Below are 16,661 nucleotides of genomic sequence, written 5' to 3'. Positions count from 1 at the left end.
GTTGATCTTCATCTCTCCCCGTGGACAGGTAATGAGGCACGACTCGTTGCTGGCTTTCTTTTTATTCCGCATCCATCTATATCACTTTATATAATCTGAAATGAAATGGTGATGAAACGAGGACGCACCGTGGAAATACTTTCAGCGAAAAATCACTCCTTCTTCTTCTTCCTCGGCCTTTTAGCTATACTTCATCTCCTCGCAGTATCGCCTCGCATCTCGCTCCATGGGCTGCTGATCGATAAGAGTGGCGGATGGAGAGAGATGGACAGATTTATGTATTATTTCTGTTTCCCAATAACAGCCACCGTCGCTTTCACTTTCTCCTCCGCTTTCTCTCTCCCCTCTGGAGACTCGCCGAGTCGGTTTGCCAACTTAATGTTAAACCAAGTCAAACAGTTTCCCACTATCCACTGCATCTTATTACCGCTCCTAACGTGCACAGAAATTCCTTTCAATAATCCTTTTATCTCGAGAGAAAGACTACTCTCCAGACTTTACTTTCAAACAAAAATTTAACCTTCCACATCAATTATGTTAGAATTGGGTATGTACTTACTTGTGTGTTATGCAACAACTATACGTACCTATCACGCCATCCACGTACCATTGCGAGGGTATAGAAATATGTAAAATAATAAGTCGACGACGTGGATCACTGCGACACAAAAATGTCTTGATAGGTTAATATGACAAAAGATTTATTTCTTGTCAAAGGTAAGCCGTCAACTTCAGACCGCCATCACATCACACCGCACCTTAACTGGAACTTTGCCAAACATATTTCATTGGAGTCCGGATCAATTCAAGGATTTTCTTGAAAGTATGAATAATGTGTCAAATTATATAAAGTCGAAAGACCGTTACGGATTCTGGTTCGAGTCAACTTCACCTTTAATCGTCACTGCCGAATGGCATTACAATTCATTACAAGTCATTCGTGATTACTTTGAAACTGTGATTTCGAGAAAAGCGTTATGCTCAGAGTTTCACTCAAAGCCAATCTTTGGAGCAATTTGGCAAATACATTCAGACGTCAGTTTGCAATTGTTTCCATTTAACGTGGAATGATTAGAAATAATTTTAATAAGAATTTATTCAAAATGGCAAAACTTTACTCCTATCGTGTAGTTGAGAAAATGTAATTTAATCCTTTATGCTAGTAGATGGTTTGTAAGTATGTGCATACATTTTGGATTTCAAATAATGCATAAATACATATTATGTATTTATGCTACTAAAATGCATTCGTATAGAAAAGTTGCCTTGCTTTCCCTGTGTTTTCACTGATGTATAACCTCCATAAAATGTAATATACCGAACGGAGATGTATTTACGTCAGGTAAATTTTCTACACATTACCTCTTCAATATGAGTTATTAGATATACAGTTATTTCCCATAAAAAATGGAAATTAAGGGTAATTTCCAATTTTATTGTTCCTAAACCAATTTCCATTTCTTATCAATACGTGGTTTGATATTTTATTATTGAGGAACGTGGTAATAAAAAGAAAGAAAGGAACGAAACACACTTTTTTAGTTTCTGAGGAGCAAAGTGAATTGATTTGATCTTCGGAACTCTGTCGGACGTGAGTCCAATATTTGGTAATGCAAAAGTTATGTTACATTTACTATTTCGTCGTTACTAGAACCACCTGAATTTAGATTGTGGGTATGGATGATGGGACTGATTGATAAAACTTTTATTTATTTTGGAACTCCTCATGGATTACACATGCTTTCATCGACCAAGTTAATAATCATATATAAATAGTGTAGGGCAATATTTTCCACAATATACGGAAACGATTTTTAGACGCTAGCAAAACCATTAAAACCGTTTGGTGTTTAGCTTAACTACTTGATTTACTATTTCCAGTGGTGGGAACGACGAATGTCAATGAATCAGTGGGAGACCATAATATTTATGCCCGTTGATTTCCGACTTCGTCGCGACAAACGTCTTTCACAAATATACTTACCAATTGGTTCTTGAACAATTTGCCTGGACTTATTGAACAATCATCCCAATATTGTTCAGAAATTGGAATTATTGAAGGTCCTTGATTGATCAGAAATAACTCGGACTCGTGACATGCTTATGACGTTGGTACACTGGACTTTGAGGTGAAATGAGTCTGGCCTGATTATTGAATGTGGGCGACCAAGTCCAATGAAACGTAATAAAAGAAGAGCACATATGGTCCTATTTCCTAATCCTAAGTCTTATATATATATGTATAGAATATCCACTCCCATGGGGCCTGCTTGTTGGTAATGATAAGGAACGTGAGAGAGAAGGACGCGCATAGTTGGACCACCTACGTGACGAGCCGCATCAGAAAAATATAAAGTGGGAGGAGAGCCGAGATAGGGTTGCTGATTACCGAATTATTTTTAGTTAACCAAGTCGTGCATTAAAAAGTCGAATTTTTGCGAGATTAAGTTCTACGTAAAATAGTTTTTTTTTTAAATCCACGCAGCATCAAAATACTTCAAACTTACGCAGCCAAGCGATCATACATGTAACACCCACAACCACAGAAAAATTGAATTGGAGACACTCAACTTATTGTTACAAAAGTAAGAGAATGAGTCGCATATGAAATAAAGTAAAAGTTATGGAAAGAAAGTAACTTTCCTTTTTTGTACGTTCCTCGGTTGTACGTGACATAAAAAATCTACCAACTTTACAACTTTTCCTCCCGAGTTCATTGTTTCCTTATGGCACTTCATCACAAATACGAGTCCTCCAGTCGTACACGTAAGTGCTATAGATGTACATAGTTAGTTGGGCCTCGTAGCCAGTGGACCCACGCTTTTGTTCCGGTCAGCACATATGTACATATCCTTGCCTGCTTATTTTTAGTAATATTCGACAGCAACTTTCTCCAGTCAACTTGAAACTGTCGTGAGAAGTGCAATCTAATTCAAGTTGCTAAACTCCATTATGCTTTTCCAAGTATGTAATTTCCGAATTATTTCTATTTCGGGTTTTGTAAGAACCCTCAGCCTCTCAGACACGACACACTGGTATAACTTCGTACAAAAAAGACCAGAAAGATGCCTCATGTCACTTTGGTAAATAAGCTTCCAGATTGTGCTGAAGAACATAATAACCAATCACGGACGGGGCCTGTGTGGCAGTGAAATCGTGGAGAATGGTAACAAGGAAGGAGAATGTTTGTTTGAAAGTAACAGAACATTAGCCATGCATATGTCTCGAGGTCTTAAGCATGTCATTATACACCCTCTTTCTTGGCTTGCTGAGTTATCATTAAGCCAAAGGGGACAGTCAACTCTCAAATGGTTGCCAAACACGAACTCTGCCACGGACATGGGAAGAGTTGCCAAGTTTTGAGCAACCTTCATAGGGCAGGGCCACTTACTTATTCCCCCTACAAAATCCATTACGTGGGACAACACTATGTAAGATATCACCCTAAAAAACTTTTAAGAGGCAAAGTGCAGAATTTTGAACGGCCAAATACGTTGTCAAATATGAGTTGATGCACGTTCCATAAAAACAGATAAATGCTGGCACTATACTGAAAAAAATAAATTTGTCTTTCAATATGCTTTAAAATATTTGGGGTATTATTTATTTATCGGTGGTTATACGAGTGTTGTTCTGGTGGTGAAAGTTATGAAAGAGTGCGGCGAAGGAAATAAATACAAGATTGATGATGATCCACGTTACCCTTTTCCCACGGGTTCTCACCGTCGTCGCACCCTTGGTGTGATGATGTAAAGATGCGACGATATTGCTCAGGGATTATTTATTTGTTCCAGTTTAGTTACATCATAACTATGTATGTACGCCCAAGGTTTTTTGCAACTTCAAAATGGCTGCAGCCAGTAACAAGTATGCGACGTTGGAAGTAAATATCTATGTTTGAAGCATATTCTTAAATTGTGTTTTCTCCTGGAGAAGAAAATAGTTCACTGCACTTATCTCTTAAATATCCACGATTGTTTATGATGGCAGCCTTTGCAAGAGAGCTTTCCAATAATGGTATAAAAATGTTTGATCATAACATCAGCTTGCATTTGCGTTGCTGCTGTCTCTCCGTGTCTCGGGCTCAGGACTGGATATAATTCAGGTGGTCGGTGAAGCGTTAAGTGGAGGCCGCGTGGAGGGAGATAAGCGGAAATCGGGCCAATGCATCAAATCTTTCTGGTCTGCAGGGGAACAAAGGACGAGAATAGGAGAAGCCTCCAATAAAAGTCAGGTCAACTCTTATTTATTCCACACGAAGAGCTCATCGGTCCATATACAAAGGATATGATTTTTATTCCTCAATTCCCAAACTACATACGTGCTCGCAGATAAATATGCTCACATTCACGAGTACAAAGCAACAACGTGCATGTTGTATAAAAGGAGGCCTTCAAAGTTTCAGAGCTTACTGCCCCTTTACTTTATTACTAAATCTGCGAGCAACAATGCCGATGAGAATTCTTTGACCTGACCAAATTACATCATCCAAATAATATGATGACGATAAAAAAATGGCAAAATTCCTTCCAATTTAATTTCACCACTCTGTCTCAATTTCGTAATGTTTTAGTGAACGTTAGATGTATATAGAAATATATATGTACGCATATATTTATGTATATACAGGACCCATTATAGGTGTCACATGTCATTTATGATTTCAAAGGGCGTTGGCTTGCACAATGAGGTTTTTGGCTGGTTGGTTGGTTAGGAGGAGGAAAACCAATATTTGTGCCTGGGGTACTCATTAAGTTTGAGGATTGTTTGTCATTTCACTCCAACTGCTTCATTACAATGTTTGCCTTGTGTTTCTATTACGAGAGTATGTTCGCTAATTTCACCACCAACGGGACGTGAAGTCTGTAAGGTTGTTGTAGCTTTTTAGTCAGTCAATACGCAAAGCCGCTCATGATGAAATGAGTGTCACCTCGTATTTATTTTAGAGTTGAGTGTTAATTACATGCTGCTAATTAATGTGGAGTTGTGGAGTAGAGGGTTAATTACATCACATCAGCGGAATGACTACAACTCATTACTTAAGCATATTGTTCATCATCAAGATTTGACGGTGACACTCTCAGGATTTTCACAAGTTTGAAGAAGGAGCACCGTGAAAGTGAATCCATGAAATGTTAGGATTGGACAGCAGTCAACAGTGGAATACTTCATGTACGTAAAAGCGTAGGTACAATTTGTCGACCCAAGCATTGTGCGACAAACAATTATTCTAAAGAAGATTTCAAGGTAGGCCAAATATGATTGGGCATTGGTTGAAAATTTTGAGGAGCATTTGTTCCCTTGGATGATTTTCCATCTCTGCTGCAATCGCTCAATAGAATAAACTGAACAATTTTGTTATCCTCGTCCAGTCTCTGCTTGGATTGAATCCGTTCGATTTGTGTGTGGAACAGGGTTTAGTTGTTATTTAGCTGAATGTCTCTTGGCAGAAGCGACTTGGAAAAGTTTTGATCAACCGAGTACAACTGATATTCAAATCAACGGCTCACAATGTTTTAGCCAAGTCACTTTTTGCCATAAACGACCTGATTTCCATGCACCAACAAACACACGTGAGCAAGTTCTACCAGACACACAAATGTATTCGCTGTTACTTGCTTGCAATTTCTTTCCCTCGAATTTTTTCGGATTTGCATACCAAACATGCGTTTCTCCTCATTCTTTCTGCTCCCATCCACTCGCTGCAGCGTGGCTTAGATTCAACCTCTCCCGTGAATTTCTCCTCGTCCATCCGTCCATCCGTACTTTCACTATCGTGGAAGTACAAACTAAAATAAAATGGCCCATCGAATCTCCGGATTTTGACTCACTCGGTCGTTTAAAAGCGGAAGGAGGAAACTACTATTCCAGAACACATTTGTGTTTCATCCACATGCATACAAAAATCGGAATATATTTCACGACAAAAATTTTCCAAGTCGAGAGAAGGGTTAAAGTTGAACATCTAATTTACTTTTATTGCTGGAATGGAGATGAAAATTAGTCTAATTAGTCTCGTCGCGAGACCCTTCACCATAAAAATGAAGAAAGAAAGAAAGGAAGGAAGGAAAGAACAATCTTCGTAAGGAAGGAGTATTTACAAACGCGGAAAGTTGGGAGTTGTGAATAATTTGGGAATTTTACAAATGTAAATTTTTATCAATTTAAAAGTTTGGTTAATCATAATTATTTGGTTTGGGTTTAGACACCTTGACCTACATTAACGTTCCTTCCTCCGACTTTGTTAAAATAATTAAAAACAATTTAATTGACACGAGTCCTTGTAATAAATTTGCACCACTCGCCATGAACCACTTTCAAGAATGCAGCGCAGACAACCTGTCATGTAGTGGAGATTATTTAGTTAATCTAATTAAACCGGAAAATATGGACTGGAGAAAGCGACAACCCAGTTTTTACTCTGGCATAACCTATGACATAACAGGTTCCGTTTACGCTGAGGAGGATTACGGAACGCGATGACAGAATACCGCCAGGAGGAGGACATTTATTGCTATTACCCGTATTATTATAACGGCCGGCATAAGCATAAAGCATAAAGTGGGCTCATTTATCCGCTCCTCGTTCTTATCGCGGTTTGCGATATGGATGGATATTGCTTCGTTGGCTTGGCTGCTAGGACTCCATTTACGGTGCATGTAGCCGCCTGGGTCCGCACGATGCAAATATTTATATATGCCTTTACTGATTTTGTTGTTTGGTGGTTTGTGTAACGCTGGTGTCGTTTTAAGGAGAGATAAGGCTCCGTTGAGCAGTGCGTGGTGGGGCTGCTGCTGGTGTGGATGGATCTCTCCGGGGAGTGGCAGTCAGGCTGCTGTGAATATGTAACCGAGAAAATTAGAATGGCAGCAGTCCTACAACTTTAGCTCGCCCACTTTCCCTAATAACCCACGCAGCCAACAGTAGTGCTGCTACAATGGAAATTCATAAACGGAATTAATGCGATTTGATTCCCAGCTAATCAAGTGGAGAGTAAACTATTTTCTCTTCTGACGATTTCTTGCATGTACATATGCATGCATGTCGAGATTCTGAGTGATATGAGCTTGTTCGGTTTTTTAATGCAATTAAAACTGCGAATGTCATATATTTTATGATTCATTTAGCGTAGCATAAACTCGGTTACACAAGCAAGCCTATCCTCCTTCCACTTTTAATTGAATCTAACTGTAAAAGGTTCACATATCTCGTCGCTTTCTCCTAAGACTCAGAATGCACGGAATCAACTCGTCTGCTCCTTATTTCAGTCATAAATACGCTCGTTGACCCAATTTCCTCAACTCAGCGGCAGAGAAGGTCACTTTCTACCACATTTCTCCTCCATCCGTTTAATTTCATCTTGAAATTTAGTTATGCTACGTCAGTCTTGAATTTCTCCTTATTAGTCAAAGTTGAACTTAAATTGGGAGTGGTGTTGGTAGTGCAAGGTGGAAACCTGCAAGATGATGTAACTCTCTACCTTCACGAACCACGGAAGCAGTTGCAGCCTGCGTCATGCAGGTCTGCACCACAAACTGATGTTTGATAATGCGGATCTCAGAAAGAAAGTTGGTGTTCCTATGTGGCAATGGCGTTAGTTATCAAAGCCAAGGAATCAACTTGTTGTTTTAATTTATCATGGAGAGTAGTAAATATAAGTACATTTTCACACGTTAGAAAATTATCAACTCGCATATCAGATACCATTTTATCTTATCGCTCGGAGCTTTACTTATATTAATACTGATGTATGTGTTTGCGTGTGTGTATGAATTGTTATTTAACCATAATTTTTATATCGCATATGTTTTGCTAGAATTAAATCATAAATAATTAACATTTTTATACAATTATACAAGTTGATTGAAATGTAAAGTATTAAAGTTAATAGAATAATTTGTAGTCTGTAAAATCATGGGAAAATTAAGAATAAATAAATCCAATTTATTTAGGAGCTTTGTTGTTTGCTCTGTATTGGCAACTTTGCTTGTTCTCTATAATCTTGTGAATATTAGTTTTTCTCGCAGAAAGGAGGCTTTCGAAAATCAAATAGCACTTCAACCCTCGTCTGCCAAACTACTTGAGGATCATGCCGTAAACTTAGGATTTGTTCAACCACGGCTATCGTCATTGGATCCAGTAAATGAAGATGTTCCAGAAGCGGGTACCTATTTATTCCGACTACTGTGCAAGACTTTCCAAATGCATCATACCGTGTTAATAAATCTGATTCACAGAGCTAATACCAGATCCTGAACTCGCAGTCCCCGATCACGATTTTCAGGAAGAAGCTCAACATCCAGAAGACGATGTAATTGACGAAGCTAGCGAAAAGTTTGCTCTTCCGCAAGACGAGCCTGACCTGATTATAGTGACCCAACACGACCCTGACCCCGGTGAAGAAATCATGACTGATCCCAACAACAAAGAACTATTGAATGCACAGCCGGAACCAGATGATGATTATTTCCCCCCGGCTGATCCCGAGGATCCGGACCCCATCAAACTTCTTAAGGAATCCTCCATCTCTTTCCAACGGGAAGCAATCGCCCAAAAGTTTGCGAGTTTGGAGGGTGAAGACCCAGCAGAAGTGTACGTCAAATCAGAAAATGTTATTTTTGCAAAGCAGGGAATGCGAGGTTTATTTTACGCTAATATATTTAATAATGTATTCACAGGAGTCTTGCAAAGTTGCAGCTGTCGGATGGTGGGAAACCGATTCGGAACTTGATCTTTGCCACATGGGGATCAGGTTCTGACTTTGTTGGTGAAGCAGTGGCCTCTCACCCACTGACATTTTATCACAATGAGCCACTAATTCACAAGGGCGTTGTACAAATTGGACCACTTTCTTTGGACGAGGCGGACAATGCAACGGGCACAATAAAGGCACTTCTCAATTGCGAATACTCACAAGTTGGTACTGTCAGTTTTTTTTTTAAATTGGGGAATTGGTCGTATCAGGTTATGCATATTTTTTTAAATTTAACATTTCAATATTTTATGAAACTAATGCAGGTGACCTTGTAAGCTTTTTCATGGAAAACCAAAAGGTTCACAACAAGAACTTTAGACTGTGGAAATATTGTCAAAAAACCAGACAGCTCTGCATGGACGCTGGCTTTCTCTCAGAGATGTGCTCCCTCTTTCCGTACCAAGCCGTCAACCTCGTCCGCCTGAGACTTAAATTGTCCGAGACTTTTCTTGTTGACGAACAACTCGATGTTCGAGTCCTTCACTTGGTCCGAGACCCTCGAGCAGTTATTCACTCTCGCATAAATGATGAATCCAACCTTCGATGCAGTGAAAGTGTCGCATGTCATGACCCTGCCAAACTTTGCTCCGATATGGTGGACGACTTTTACGCTGCAGAAGAACTCAGGGAAAAGTATCCCGACACTTTTTTGTACGTCCAATATTTTAGGAATTATTACATAATTTTTAGTGTATTATTCACCATTTGTTTTCTGAACCAGGGTTCTTCGCTATGAAGATATTTTCAACCAACTTGATCACGGGTTTGAAGTCATTTTGCATCATTTTCGCTTGCAGTTGCATCCCAGCGTTCAACAATTCTTAAACATAAATGCTGCAAGGGATTCAAAAAGTCCGACTCCTAATTCGTTCGCTGATGTGCAACCCTACGTTTGGGTCGATCATTTTAAGGACAATCCAGAAGATTTAGAACACCTGAGGAATATCGAGAAAAACTGTCGTGAGGCAATGGAGTTGTGGGGATATGCTCCAGTCCCAGATGCATTAAGTAAAGAATTTAACACGATTGTGCAACCACCATGGTCTGAAATGCGATTAGTTTAATTTGATTATCCGTATGACATAACTTTGAAAAATGTTTCACATGGAAATGCATTTATTTATGAAGCTCATACTACCCTGACATACTCAAATACAGTGTTAAAACTCAAATCAAAACTAATCCTGACTGGTGACTCGTAGGCTATGAGAATGGAGTTTGATTTATTCTGAAAAAATGTTCCAAACGTATGTAACAAGGAATCAAAGCTTTAACTTTCCTAAAACATAAGTTATGTTTTGGAAAGTAAAAGTTAGGCTGGCATTATGTGCGGCATATGATTTTATAATTTGTATTTCCGAGTTACATAATGCATTTTAATTAGAGTTTTTATGTGTTGTTGCTCATTAATATCTATTATCGCCTTAATTAACACCCTTTCTAATTAACAATCAGCCATTCATCACAATTAGTGAGGACAGAACTCCAATGTGTGTTCAGCAAGAGAGTAATTTCAAAATGTAAATAAACGCATTGGGGGAATTAAGAGTAATGCAATAAAACGAGCAATGAAATGACAACAACAACAAAACAAATCGTGTGTGCGTATGCATAATAAATATTAACAAGTTGACGTAAGGCTTAAACTATTATGCAATGAATGATAACTAAAACGCGATGAAAGTACTTTCACCATATTTAAAGTTGGGCTTAGATTTCATTCGTAAACAATTTAACCAATACTTCACTCGGCTTTCGACAGAATCCAGGGACACTTAATTGTCAGAACCTTGGTAAAATCCTGCCATTTAATATTATTCCAAGTACCCTGTGTTCTCGTGATCATTCATAAACCGTGCTACCTAACAATTCTTTTCTATGCCAGCATACTTGAAAGTTTGCCCTACTTTAGCATTTACAATTTGCATAATTGCTCCTTTATTACCCTCAGCCATCTCAATCCGAAATTATTACGGCCATAAAATCCTTCATCGGTTTGCTAGGTTCACGGAAAGAGTTAGTTAACTATGAACAGCAGCTATGTTCCGCTAACTTTACATACACAATTGTCTACGCGAAATAATAAGAAGGGCAAAATATTTCCTTTCAACATGTAATTTAGCGATTGCTGGAGCATATCCTTAATCTCATCAATTTGTTTGCAAACCAAGGTTGAGTTTTTTCTCGAAATTGTAATGTAATGGCTTCCGCCTAATTATTAGAGCAATTTACATCCTTTCCACTTTACTCCTTTTTTGAGTCTCATTAGTTTTATTCCTTTTTTATTCATTATGGGGTGAAGATAGAGCAATTAAGGGGAATGAAGGAGTTGAGGTTGTGAAGATTGTTTTAATGAATTATTAGTGGCCCACAATTCCCACAATCCCACCTCCCTACTTTTCTTGTGGAAATTCGCCATGTAATATATTTTGCGAAATTTTCTTTTTCGCATTTACCCAGAAAAAGTCTGCTCTCAAAGGCAATTGGTGTGTCCATTTAATTTGAAAAGTTTATAAGACTCAGCAGTTGTCTTTCTCTGGGACGTCCGACTTGACCACCACCATCACGTACATACGTGGGGCAGCAGGGCAGAGTAATGGTGGCCGTGGTGGAGTTGGGCGTCCGGCTGCTGAGGATTATGATAATGGGCGATGGCTTGTCGTAACATTAAGTTTGACATTGTGCAAACAAAAATGGACTCTGGCCAGTTCTCCCCCACTCCACGACTCCATTTCGGTAATGGTTGGAGACCGAAAGGAGAGAATCAAATGGGAGGAGAAATCAAACTAACTAAAGTAATGGAAAGTAGCTTTCTCCTTTCATCCTTCTTGATCAAAGAGACGTTTCATAATGTACGCCTTTCATAACAAAGACACCGTAGACACTGCAGCTGAAAAATAACAACTCCTGATCCTATAGAATGATAATCTTGGGCAAAATTCAAAATATGTAAAGCACGAAAAGCCGAGCTAAAAATCATCTCTCGAAAGATATCTCAATACCGTACACAAATCAATCCTTTGTAGTCGAAAATTAAATATGACACAAATTTATCAAAAAGATTTTCTTATTCCAAGAAGGGCTTCCTCCAGTTTTGGATTGATTTCTCACTTGAAAACCCCGAAACTCGCACTGACTAATTGACGATATGAGCTGCCCAGCACTGCATTCTGTCTTTTTTCCCAAAGTGAGTCAGTCGTCAAAACGTGGAGCTGCTTCTTCCAATCTTCCCAAGTGGAAGGAACCTATTCTCGGATTTTTTGTCATTTATGGTTGTCCCGAGAGCCCCTCTGCGTTCCTTTTTTCCTTTCCACCCAAATTTCTCTCCAGAGAAAAGAAGAGGAAGAGGGAGAGAGAGGAAAGAAATGAAGGGCTCTCATGTAGCTTTCCTCACTTGAAAGTTGCCTTCACATCATCACAGGATTGTGCATCAAGTAACCCCACTGAGTAAAATTTGTACAATTTCATGCGAATTAAAAATATTCTGGATGGTAAATATAGTCTAAAGTGGAGAAGGAAGAATGTTGAGTCAACTTGAGATGATGAATTGCCCGCAAACTCCTTTTTGGAGGAGTTAATGAAATTTCCTCGTCGAGAAGAAGCCAGAATATTTCGCTTTCCCCACATTCCATGGCATTTATTATACGAGGAGACAGTGAGAAGGGCGATGGGAAAGAAAGAGAACCTAAAAAAACTCATGAATCACAAAACCTTCAGTGATGATGTTCCCACTCACCCGTCAGCCATTCAGCTATGACTGAAACAAAGGAACGAAAAGGACGTTTTCTTCATATTTAGCATTGTGTTGTCTCTTTGTGGAAAAATTCATTGGTCGGCTCCCAACAAGTGAAAATCTAAATTCATAAATTCCTACTTTTTGGGTCGAGTAAAATGAAGAAAGAACAAAGAGTTATTCGTGTAGTGGTGGTTTCTCAATATTTTAAAGAGTCGGCTAAACAAATGCTTTTAGTAAACATTGTTTCTGTCATTTTCATATTTCATGCATTGAACCCCTGCATAATGTTCTCACTAAACTCCGAAATTGGAGCCATGTACAACACACAATTGTTTAATAGTAGAGTCGCCGTCTGTTAAGGTAATTTGAAGATTGTTTTTATTGCCTTTGCGGATATATTCACGATATTTGTCGTCTGCTTCTACATAAGTCGGCCTCCAGGCTGCCCGTCCCTTATTTCTACGTACGTACGTATTTAGGAGCGCAATGCAACAACAGCCTGCTGTCTTTTCGTAGTTGGCCCTTTGCAGCAGACGAGGCAAGTTGGATGGATAATATTCGGAATTTCTGTTGGGGACATGTTTAATAGCCATAACAAGAGACAACAAACATTCCTCCTTATGGACGAGGAATGAATGCAATGGTATGTGCGGGCCATTGAGAACTACATATACAACAGCAAACAAGGATGGCCATTCTAATGGCCAACAAGACTTTCTCCATTGTCTAATGCCATTAAGAGCAAGTAGGAAACTGCCTGGAGAAAGTTGAGAGACGATTTTGATCATGTGCTTGCTTCTTGTCCCAAATTTTAGGGAATTTCAATATCACATAAGGAATATGGAGCATATTGTGTTCCATCGCAGATATATTGGTTGCCGGGGTTGTATCCGCAGGAGTTAAGAATATCGCTCTAGATTGTCATGAAACATTGTCCATAACACGTCCAAAGAGTAGGAGTGAAAATAATGCGAGCTACACATACCATGAACTATGTACGCGATACCAAAAATAGACTTGTCTTGCCTTTTCTTTCCGTTTAGAAACGAGTATTGAAAATACTGAGTAAACGATATTGTTTTTGTTATTTGTACGAACCAAAAACAAAAAAAACATTGTCACCAGTCTTAAAAAAGAAGTGAAGAGTGACAAAATTATAGATTATAGATGTTTAACAGCATTATTTCTAAATTAATATTTATACATAATTACTAATGATTACTAATTACTCACTCAATTAAAAATTGCAAAATCTATTGCAAACTTAATTTTTCGGTATCAACACCTGGTTCATAACTAGCTAGACTTTCATTTTGCCGAACAACAAAGACTTATTTGTTGCGGATTACCTTTTATTAACAACACATTTTCTGCTATGCCAGCCTATTTGATCAAGAAATTAGAATATGCAATTTCACTTTTTTACGGTAAAAGTCAAACTCATGTGTAAAATGCTACAAAATTTAGATTTGTGCTTGAGTAATAATACGAACATTATCACATCACCACCATTTTTCAATAAGGCAAATAATGGTGAAAGTCTCTTTCATCATTTTCCACACGACCTTTACAATTTTAGGTGTTGGACAAAAAAATATGGCAATTAAGAAGCACGCCACCCCGTGTCCAATGTTTTCTCTTACAACATGTGAGCCCTCTGATCTGTGAATTTTATGTGGGTGAGTGAAGAGGAAATGTGGCGTGTCTTTTGATGAGTCCTTCGAGTCCACTTACACCCATTTGCACTCCCTCCCCCCAAAAAAGAAAACGCTTTAAACGAAAATTTCTTCGAAAAAGAGCCAATGTTGTCTTTGCATTTCGCAATTTTTCATTTTTATGTGGCTGAAACTGTTCTTGGCGGAATGAAATAGTGAAACAGCGGCCACGCATGGTGGATGGTACACTGGAGAATATTAAATAAAATTGATGAAATGAAATCAAAATATTTGAGGGAGATATCCTTATAAAATATACGACCTTTCCTTGTGTAAAACACACAAGGCTATAAAAACATGAAAAAACGTTGGAATGCATATGTATGCATGCATGAATATGTGTGTATGGTTGGATGGATGCACGTAGGTGTTGAGCCTTGCCACCAGCTACATATTAAGTATGCAGTATGAAAAATTTTGATAAAATTGTTTTTGTACATGAAATTATACAGGATTTGGTCCCGACATATATTTAACAGTATCAAAACTAGGAATCGTTCTTTTGTATTGAAAAGCTGACAATTAATGGAATACTAATATTGTAACTTGGTTGACTATTAAATATTCCAGACGATTTTCGTGGGCTGGGCTGGATAAAAATAAGTAGAAAAATTGGTATGTGATAGCAGGCTTGGAAGAAATAATGAAAGCGAATGCAAATACTACATACATATATCTTGCATATAAAGGAACGGGTTGTTGTAGTCGGGCAATTTTATTTCGCATTCGATCCGATGTATATACCTCCGAGAAGCCGGTAATATCTCCCAATATAAAAAATGCTTGTAGTTAAACCGTATATATAGCGACGTGGCTGAGCTCGTGCATAATGTAATTTAATTTCATTGATCCCAACTCTGACGTTATGCCGAGTTTTAAAGAAATTCAATACCAAATTTAAACGCTGCCAACCCAGCATTTATTTTGCTACATTTCAGTCGAAAATTTGGGACAAGGCGCCGCACACTAATCAACTCCAACTCCGAGAGACATTTCAAAATAGAAACACTAGAATTTTATTGTAAAATGCCATCCCAATTTGTGTGGAAATCTTACGGTAGATTTACAAGTTGGTCACAACGCCTCTGGCTGCCTCCCATAACTTTCTCCACAAATCGGAAAACGTTCCACCATTTTTCAGAACAATTTCAATTCAAGATACAGAAACTTTGTAGCGTGCGCAAAGCGTCCACTAATTTGAGATCACTGCTTCCTTGGTGTATAAGCAGTTTGATGGTAGTTTGCACAGGATTGCTTACGTTCCTCATTCTTGTGACGAACATGCTTTCTCCAAATGAAAAATCGAGAAATACTCTAAACATTCTGCAGCTGGTGTTTATAATAATGTACATCGCACTGGCGGTCTTGACCTTGGTTCTGATGCATCTGTCTGTGATATTTGGCAAAGAAGCAGTCGAAGTACTGAACCAGTTAATTAAGTTGGATTGGACCATGAATAAATGTGAGTTGCATATGTACATATACATGTTATTTCGTGTAAAAAAATTATCACTCTAGATTTCGCATGTGTTAAAGTGCTAATAATTTATTTAGGGGGATTTCTGGATAAGTCAGGAATTGACTCTGTAGGACTGTTTATGCACTTTTTTCTATTAATATCAAACGCAATTCCACTAACGCTCTCAACCTTTGGCATGTACGAGGACGTGGATGTAATTTTCTTAATTTTTCATACGTATTTGAAATACGAGAGGACGCACTGCCGACGTTTGCCAATTCTCCTGCTTCGTTTCCTTTGGGCAATTATTACAATGACAGAGGCTTGGAAACAAATTGGCTTTTGGTCGCTGTCGTGCCTTCTGGCCTTGCAAATTGTGTCCAAAGCACTCGTAGCCAAAACCCAGCCGGTGCGACGTTTCTTTCATCGTAGGAATCTCTGGGGCAAGGCGAAGTACCGGCTTCAGGTGCAGTGGAGTTTTGGCCAAGCTTACAAAATCTACAAGCGACTTTATCTTATCATTTTTGCAGGGATTAATCCCACAATGAACTTTTTCATCCCATACTTCATGGCAATGGGGTTGGTGCTTTGTATCCTTTGTGATTTCACCACAATCTCCTTACACTCGCAAATGGAAAGTGCATTATTGGTCGTGATGCCGTCAGTCAGTTTTTGCATGAAATTCATAATTCTGACAATGCTGCCCCAAGCGTGTGCCGTTAATGAAGAAGCCGTGGGTTTCATCCGCGGCTGGCAGACGGTGGCCTCGCTGGGAAATAGAATAAGCAGGAGAAAGTTGAAGGCTCTTTTACCCCTTCGAATTTTTGCGGGTTCCTTCTTTTACTTTAAAAGATCCACAAAAACGACATATTTCAGTGTTATCATGTACTACACCGTGACAGCCGTCATTTCCATCGGACATCGCAGGCATGATTGACGTACACACAATTATTTAAACATGATGGTTCAACAAAGACTTATTATCCATACGACTTA

At 38.7% G+C, this 16,661-nt stretch overlaps 2 protein-coding genes across 5 annotated transcripts in view; one reads left to right on the top strand and one right to left on the bottom strand.

The window, feature by feature from the left end:
- LOC110852731 (zwei Ig domain protein zig-8) overlaps positions 1-16,661 on the bottom strand; it is a 70,371-nt gene that overhangs the window by 20,215 nt on the left and 33,495 nt on the right. The gene's annotated exons all lie outside the window — the stretch shown is intronic.
- On the top strand, positions 7,757-10,341 carry LOC110852742. The gene is made up of 5 exons (XM_035855668.1): positions 7,757-8,164; positions 8,238-8,592; positions 8,679-8,920; positions 9,019-9,406; positions 9,477-10,341. Exons 1-5 carry the CDS (start codon positions 7,915-7,917, stop codon positions 9,817-9,819), a joined length of 1,578 nt encoding a protein of 525 aa, XP_035711561.1. The 5' UTR covers positions 7,757-7,914; the 3' UTR covers positions 9,820-10,341.

This window comes from Folsomia candida, unplaced genomic scaffold (genome assembly GCF_002217175.1).
Source record: "Folsomia candida strain VU population unplaced genomic scaffold, ASM221717v1 Fcan01_Sc001, whole genome shotgun sequence".
In the NCBI taxonomy this organism is placed as follows: domain Eukaryota; kingdom Metazoa; phylum Arthropoda; class Collembola; order Entomobryomorpha; family Isotomidae; genus Folsomia; species Folsomia candida.
The sequence above is the reverse complement of the archived record's forward strand: the minus strand, read 5'-3'. Positions and strand labels throughout refer to the sequence as shown.

Coding starts and splice junctions, on each gene's coding strand:
- LOC110852742 (XM_035855668.1), top strand. CDS start 7,915: ATGGGAAAATTAAGAATAAATAAATCCAATTTATTTAGGAGCTTTGTT. Junction 8,165..8,237: donor TGAAGATGTTCCAGAAGCGG/GTACCTATTTAT, acceptor TCTGATTCACAG/AGCTAATACCAGATCCTGAA. Junction 8,921..9,018: donor TTGCGAATACTCACAAGTTG/GTACTGTCAGTT, acceptor AAACTAATGCAG/GTGACCTTGTAAGCTTTTTC.